Source organism: Arachis ipaensis, chromosome B04 (assembly GCF_000816755.2).
Source record: "Arachis ipaensis cultivar K30076 chromosome B04, Araip1.1, whole genome shotgun sequence".
Lineage (NCBI taxonomy): Eukaryota > Viridiplantae > Streptophyta > Magnoliopsida > Fabales > Fabaceae > Arachis > Arachis ipaensis.
Window position 1 is genome coordinate 105,697,562 of NC_029788.2, and position 8,194 is coordinate 105,705,755.

The 8,194-nt window shown below is 39.8% G+C and overlaps 1 protein-coding gene across 2 annotated transcripts; it reads left to right on the forward strand.

Moving 5' to 3' along the window:
* On the forward strand, positions 707-4,794 carry LOC107639666 (nucleolar GTP-binding protein 1-like). Of its 2 annotated transcripts, none has more exons than XM_021121457.1 (3): positions 707-945; positions 2,184-4,233; positions 4,520-4,794. In XM_021121457.1, the coding sequence occupies exon 2, from the start codon at positions 2,198-2,200 to the stop codon at positions 4,226-4,228; it is 2,031 nt and encodes a 676-aa protein (XP_020977116.1). In that variant the 5' UTR covers positions 707-945; positions 2,184-2,197; the 3' UTR covers positions 4,229-4,233; positions 4,520-4,794. The 2 variants fall into 2 exon arrangements, with proteins under 2 accessions (XP_020977116.1, XP_016198704.1); XM_016343218.2 differs by having other exon boundaries at positions 4,523-4,794.

The following is an 8,194-nucleotide window of genomic DNA, read 5'->3' on the forward strand; positions in this document are numbered from 1 at the left end:
TTCTATGTTGTTGCTGTTGTATAAATATTGTTGTATATATGTTGTTTTATATTGACTATTTTATATTTTTATTTAGGTGAAACCGGTTTAATCGATTTAACCTGGAATCTATCGGTTAAACCAATAACCTAATGACCTAGTAGCTTGATCGGTTCGATTACCAGTTCGGTTTTTGACAACTATGCTTCCTCAGCAAGGAGGTGTTGGTGTTAGAAGCGAGCTGCCGCCTCCAACCAAACCCTCTCTAGAACCCTTTTTCATTTCTCAGCATACGTTTTGAACCAACGCGATTCAAGGTGAGTCCTACTTTTGATTTTCTTGCCTCTATTCATTCACGTTTCACTCAATTTCACTTCTTGCCAAGTTTTTGAAAATTGGTTCGAACCGTTTGGTCAAATCAATTGAACCATGAACTAATGAGATTCGCAATTTGGTTAAAAACTATAATAGTCAATTTTAAAAATCATTATTAAACCGTTGAACTGACTGAGAACTAGTTAGTCGAATCGAACCGGAATCCGGCCGATTTTCAAAAATTTAAACAGCGCTGTTTTGTTTCAAACTCCAAAGAAACCCTAACAAAAGTGCAGCACCGTCGCTCTCTCACTCCTCCTTCCAGCCCCCTTCCTAAATCAGAAAGCAACCCTAGCCTTCAAACTCCAAAGGCTCAAACGGCAACCCAACCCTAGCCTCCACTCACTCACTCACTCACTCAGCCCCAGTCCCGCGATTCATTAACTCATCATCAACACTCATCAGCCACCCACCACTAGCTGCAGCAGGCAGCAGCTCCCACCATCGCCGAACTCCTCTCCTCGGCCAGAGCTCACCGTCGCCGCCGAAATTGTGACTGACAGAGGGTCACTGTCAGCGCCGTGTTCCTCCGAGCTCACACCCTCTGCGAGCTCACTCTGTCACCGCCGTTCCTCCATCGGCGTCTCATCAGTAGGCCACTTCTTCTTCAGCTTCATCTTTATTTTCTAGTTAATTTTTAAGATTCTGAGCTCAGTTTATGTTCTGAAATTGGATTCTGAAGTTATTGTTGGCATGAAGTTTTTCAGTTATTGCAGTTGGTTCTGTTGTTGCCGAATTTGTGTTGCTGCTTCATTGTAATTACTATTTTGCAATCATATATAATTTCTGTTGTTACTGATTTTAGATCTGAAATTGTGGTTGATGATTGCTGAATTGTTGCTTGATTCTGGCAAGATTGAACGCATATCTGGTTGTTAGCGACGATTGAACCATCTTAGAGCTTTCCCTTTCATAACTTGAATCATTGAATGATTAGCTATGCTATTCTGTACTCTATATTCTGTATTCTTGGTGTTGATTGAATCATTGAATACTTAGTGAGTTAGTGCACTGCTGGGTTTTTTTTGGTTAATTTTTGGAAAAAGATGATTAATCTTTGTCAAAATTGTGCTGAAATTTTGCTAAAGTTGTGATCAGCTGAAAATCTTGTTAATCTTTATTAAAATTGTGCTGAAATTTTGTTAAAAGTTGTTCAGAGTTTCTATTTGTTCATTATGATCAGTCTTTTGTTAGAGAAGAAATAAATTTGTCATCTTTGTTTTTAACGAAGAAATAGATGAACTGAATTAACTCAATTAACTAGATAAGTAGATGTTCGAATATTTATTATTGGTTTGGTTAATTTAATAATTTTTTCTGTTTCTTGTGACTATCTTAAATTTCATATAATATTATAAATTTTATACGTATATAAATTTTGACCTTTGATATTTGTGTTTTTTATATTTGACTCGTGTAGTCATGTTGTATTTAAATGTGATTATGAGATTTAATTGGAATTATACTTTTAATTTGTATATATTTAAGATTCATATAAGAGTATATTTATATTTTTGTATATTTATTTATAATTTGATAAGTTATTTTATTATAATTTGGTTATTTCGGTTGAATCACGATTGAATCTGTTGAACCTCTAAACTGATGAACCAGTAGCTCGAGCGGTTTGATGACCGGTTCGGTTTTCAGAACCTTGCTTCATGCAATTCAATTCGCTAGTTTCCTTAGCTAAGAAAACCTAAATCTCCTCATTCTCTGCTTAAAACTAGTATTATTGATCAATTAGTGTGGGAATATGTTTTAAACTTCGATTCTTGCAGTGCCTCCACTTTTTTTGTGCATTTCATTTTAATCTGTGTCTGGGATAGGTTGGTTCGACACAATGGTGCAGTATAACTTCAAGAAGATTACGGTAGTACCAAACGGGAAGGACTTTGTTGACATCATCCTCTCCCGTACCCAGCGCCAGACACCAACCGTCGTGCACAAAGGATATGCAATTTCCCGTCTCCGTCAGTTTTATATGCGAAAAGTGAAGTACACTCAACAAAATTTCCATGACAAGCTCTCTACCATCATTGATGAGTTTCCTCGCCTCGATGATATTCACCCATTCTACGGAGATCTCCTCCACGTGCTCTACAACAAAGACCATTACAAGCTTGCACTTGGACAGATCAACACTGCCAGGAATCTTATTGGTAAGATTGCAAAAGACTATGTGAAGCTGTTGAAGTATGGTGACTCGCTGTACCGGTGCAAGTGTCTGAAGGTTGCTGCTCTTGGTCGCATGTGCACTGTCATCAAGAGGATTGGCCCGAGTTTGGCTTACCTCGAACAGGTTAGGCAACATATGGCTAGGCTTCCGTCGATAGATCCAAACACCAGGACTATTTTGATTTGTGGCTACCCTAATGTTGGCAAGAGTTCATTCATTAACAAAATTACAAGAGCTGATGTGGATGTGCAGCCTTATGCTTTCACCACAAAGTCGCTGTTCGTTGGCCACACAGACTACAAATACCTGAGGTACCAAGTAATTGATACACCGGGTATTTTGGACAGGCCTTTTGAGGATCGAAATATTATTGAGATGTGCAGTATTACTGCTTTAGCTCATCTGAGAGCTGCAATACTGTTTTTCTTGGATGTATCTGGGTCTTGCGGTTATAGTATTGCTCAGCAGGCAGCTCTATTTCACAGCATTAAGTCTTTGTTTATGAACAAGCCGCTGATCATCGTGTGCAACAAGACCGACTTGCAACCACTGGAGGGGATATCTGAGGAAGACATGAAGCTGGTCATCGAGATGAAATCCGAAGCCTTGAAGACTGTAATTGGCCAAGGAGGTGAGGCAACAAGTGATGACAGTGTGTTGTTGACCATGAGCACTTTGACTGAAGAAGGGGTGATTTCTGTGAAAAATGCAGCATGTGAGAGGCTACTGAATCAGAGGGTGGAGGTGAAGATGAAGTCAAAGAAAATTAATGACTGCTTGAATAGGTTTCATGTTGCGATACCAAAACAACGTGACCAGAAGGAAAGGCCACCATGCATTCCTCAGGCTGTTTTGGAAGCTAAAGCAAAAGAAGCAGCCGAAAAGGAAAAGAGAAAAACCGAGAAGGATCTGGAGAATGCGAATGGTGGAGCAGGTGTATACTCAATGAACTTGAGGAAGCATTACATTTTGGCTAATGATGAATGGAAAGAAGATATACTGCCAGAAATTTTGGATGGTCACAATGTATATGACTTCATTGATCCTGATATTCTCCAAAGGGTTGAAGAGTTGGAAAGAGAAGAGGGCATAAGACAGGCAGAAGAGGAAAACGGCGAGTTTGAGATTGATGGAGCTGAGTTGACTCCAGAACAGCAAGCAGCTTTAGCTGAGATTAGAAAAAAGAAAAGCTTGCTCATCCAACAGCATAGGATTAAGAAGAGCAATGCGGAGAGCCGGCCAACTGTTCCTAGGAAATTTGACAAAGACAAGAAATTCACATCTGAGAGAATGGGAAGGCAGTTGTCTTCTCTGGGGCTTGATCCCAGTCTGGCAATCCAGAGAATGCGAAGTAGGTCTGTCTCTAGGAGAGGTCGGAAGAGGGACAGGTCACCTGAAGGTGCCGATGGTGGAGACAGTATGGATGTTGATGGTGATACACCTGGCAAAAAGCAGCGCCTGAGTAGGTCACGTTCACGATCCAGGTCTGTATCTCGCCCACCACATGAAGTTGTGCCTGGAGAGGGCTTAAAGAACTCTGCACAAAAGATCAAGGCGATTAAACTTGCAAAGAAATCTGTCATGAAGAGAAACAAGCAAGCTCGCCGCGGAGAAGCTGATAGAGTCATACCAACTCTTAAGCCGAAGCACTTGTTTTCTGGAAAGCGCTCCACTGGAAAAACTGATAGGCGCTGAAAAAGGTAATGTTTTTGGCCTCTACGTCGTATTCTCTATGCATCTTGCTTTACTAAGTCTACTAAGTCTCCACAAACCTTAGATTTGATTGCATGCTTCTGTAGCTGTTGACTGCTGTCATGCCAAAGTTACTTCTGTAGTTAAGTTTATTTTATGCATACATTAGATTTCATTACATGCATGCTCTTGTAGCTGTTGAATGCTGACATGCCAAAATTTCATCACTAGTTTTTTTTCCCTTGTACATACATTTATTCTGATCCTATAAGTTGGTTCTTCATTTTTTCTTAGCAGGGGAAATTGTTTTATGCTGTTGTTGGAGAAGTTTCTCGGCATTGCTTGAGGCTGCCAAAAGTTTTGTTTCTCTATATTAGTGATACTGTGTTAGATTTAAGTATGGTAATGTTGCCAAAATTTTATTATATACCTCTGCTTCAATTTTATTTTAGAATTTTCACTGTGTCTGTTGCACAGCTTGCACTATTCATAGTTGTATGTTTTGTCAAATTTTGGGGACCCTATAATATAGTTATTTGAATGAATGAAGATGGTTGAGCTTTTTTAAATGTTTTGTCACGTAACTAAAAAGTAAATAAGTATTGTTTCAGCATTCTGCATTGTTTGGTCTGAACTTGTTCCAAGCTTTTGTGTAGTTATTGGAAGTTTAGCATTATAAGTTTAATGCCCTGATAAAAGGGTAATTTATCACAGGTATTTCGCATTATTGCAGGATCGGAAAAAGGCCGTACTTAGAGTATAATATAGGTAGTCTAACATGCTAATAATAATGTTCTGAACATTTGTGTCAGATGCCAAGAACATTTTTAGAATCAGAACAAAAAAAAAAATCCTCATAACCAAAAATCAGAATAAGGAATGGGTTCAGAACAAAAATCAAAACAGAACCAAAATCCAAAATAAAAAATTAGAACTAAGAACTAATAATTATAACAAAAAATCAGAATAAAAGATCATAACAGAACCAAGAACAAATAATCAGATAAAAAAATAGAACAAATAATTAGAAGTTAAAAAAACAGAAAACATAAATTCAACAGCTAATTGCAAATAAAAAAAGTATAACCAAATAGTTTACCCGAGATATCTACATTCTAGATGTAGATATTCAAAGAGCGGGGTGAAAGATGTTGAGGAATGCGACTGTTTATTGCGCTGATTGCACCGCAGAGGACGACAGCGGGTGTGAATTGTGCGAAGGACGATGGACAACGGCTTCAAAGTGCGACTACGGGCGACGGGCGATGAACAACGGCAGCTGTGACTACAAGGGAGGAAAAGGATGAGATAGGGATTGCGATGGTGGAGTGGTTGACCGAAGGTGAGGAGGAGAGTGTAGAGGGGCTGAGTTTGTGTGAGGGTTGACAGAGAGACTAGACTCTGAACTGGAGTGGAGAGGACTTAGGGTCTAGAGATGATAACATTACTCGAACCTGCGGGTATCCATTCCGCCCCTACCCGTTTTGTGCGGGGGCGAATTTTCTGTAGGGTAGAGTCTGGGGCAGAGCACGGCGAGGTAGGATTTAGGTAATATCCGCTCCGATATATATATATATATATATATATGGAAAAGTATAGGGAGGTAAATTTGAAATTAAAATTCAGATTCTTAATTAATTAAATAATTATTATCAGATTTTAAAATTTGAAAAAAATTAGAATTAGCACCTAAACCACTACTTACGGTTACATGTTCACATATTGCACGTTTTGCACCCCACCATCCCCCTCAACGGCGTCGATCTTTCCCGCAACCGTCATCATCGTCGCAGCAAAGCTCTTGACACTGCTACCCCTCTCACCGCCGCATCAGGTTCTCCTCCAACGCTGTTAGTGACGCCGTTTTGCAACCCCTTACTGGCGTCGATCTCTCCCGCAACGGTCATCGTCGTCGCTGCAAAGCTCTTAATGTTGTCTCCCCCTCACCGTCACATCAGGTTCTCTTCCAACTCTGTTAGTGTCACCATTTTTGCACCCCCCTCACCCCTTATCCATGTCAACATGATTCTTATTAATGGCGGCCATTATGAGCTTGTCGCACTCGGGTTTCATCCACGTCGTCACGAACGTCGCCAAATTCAGCCTATGTTTCCGTCCAGCATGAACTTGTTTATTATCTAGTATGCTGCCTCCTTGGGTTATTTTAGTAGGGATGCATATGGTTATTTTAATTCTTACGTGGATGGTTATTTGATTGGAATGGGTTAGTTAGATACAAGTAAAATATGTTGGATGTTCAATTTACTAGGTATGTGGATAATTAAATTTTTGAATCTCTAAATGGGGTTTTTTGGTTGGGTAATTTGGGTAGAGTATTTTTTTTAACTTTTTTGAACCAAATTTTCAGTCCATTGTTCACGTTGTTTAGATTCTCTATTATCTATCTAACGGAGTCGATAATATATATAATTTTAATATATAGAATCCCACTATGTAACCAACACGGGATTTGCCAACTTTTGCCAACTCTTATTGGACTGGACCCAAAACCCACTAACATAAACAAAATCATGCCAATTTAACCCTAACCTAAGCAGCTGCGCCGCAAGCCCCCTTCTCCCTCTCCTCTCCCATCTCACCCATAGTGCCCACAACCCTAGATAGCTGCGGCACTGCCCCCTACTGGTGCCGACGAGCGGAACCCGCGACAAGACGCCGGAGTCGACAACCAGAACCATCACTGAAGAGAGCCCCGCACGTGTCAACCTCCGCATAACAACACTGGCAGCCTCGACCCAGCATCCATCTAGTACGAGACACTGGCAACGACAACCCGAGTCACCACGCAAGGAAGACGACGAAGCCATCAGCTGCGACTCCGCTCCATTGAAGACAACGTTACCCACACCGCGAACCATCCCCAGTGGTCTGTCACTGCGCAGCACACCAACACGTCAGCACAGCCGCACCCAGCACTGCCTCCAAGACGCGTTGTGCAGGTTCTTCCTCCTCCATTGTCGTGAATTCTAACGACCGTGTCTTTTTTGGAGGTGTTTTTTTGGATGTGTTTATCTATGAATGTGTCTTCTAACGGAGGTGTCTTTTGTGGTTATGGATATGTTTTTTTTTGTATTGGATGTATCTGCTAATGAAGGTGTCTTTGGTGATACAGGCGGCTGGTATGGTGGCGAGACGATGACGCGACGATACAGGTGGCTATGCGCGTAGGATGAGTTTCTCTTTCACGGGAATAGTGGTGTCACAAAATGGGATCGGGGGAGAGGGGGCGGTCAGCGTCGAACGACAATTGCAGCATCCCGATGACGAAAAAAGTTCCTGGACAGAGAGATTACCGGAGAAGGGTGAGAGGCTTAAGGTTGCGTGACACCTTCACAAGCTTCACGTAACAACATTTCTGGGGCGGTTACAAATCTTAATATTTCAAAATTATAATTAAGGCAATTCAATACATTCCTAATTGTATTTAAAAAATAATAATTAATTATTGTTGTCAAAAGTTGACAGATAATCTCTTGATACCTAATACTTTTTCTAATATATAATATATGTTATGTATATGATGATGGTTATATAAATTTTAAAATTTAATTTTATTTGTTGAATTTAATAATTATAGGGCGGGTATGGGCAGGATGGGTACTCGCGGAAGTGGATTAAGGTTTAACTTTTTACTACCTGCAGGTAGGAACGGGACGGATTCTATACAGTTATTAAGATCAGGGCGAAACGGGATCAGATAGAGCAAAAATCCACCCCTACCCGCCCTATTGCCACCCTAACTTAGTGTTAGATTTAATTTAATGGTAATTTTAGAATTTTGGGTTTAATCTGATACTTGTGTCATTTTTACGTTGTTAATTTTTGCTATTTTTTTATTAAATCTAGAATTATATTATTATTTATTTTATTTTTTATTTTATCCTAAAAAATATTTTTTATTAATTAATTTAAATATAACTTTTAAAAAATTATAAACACATGATATTA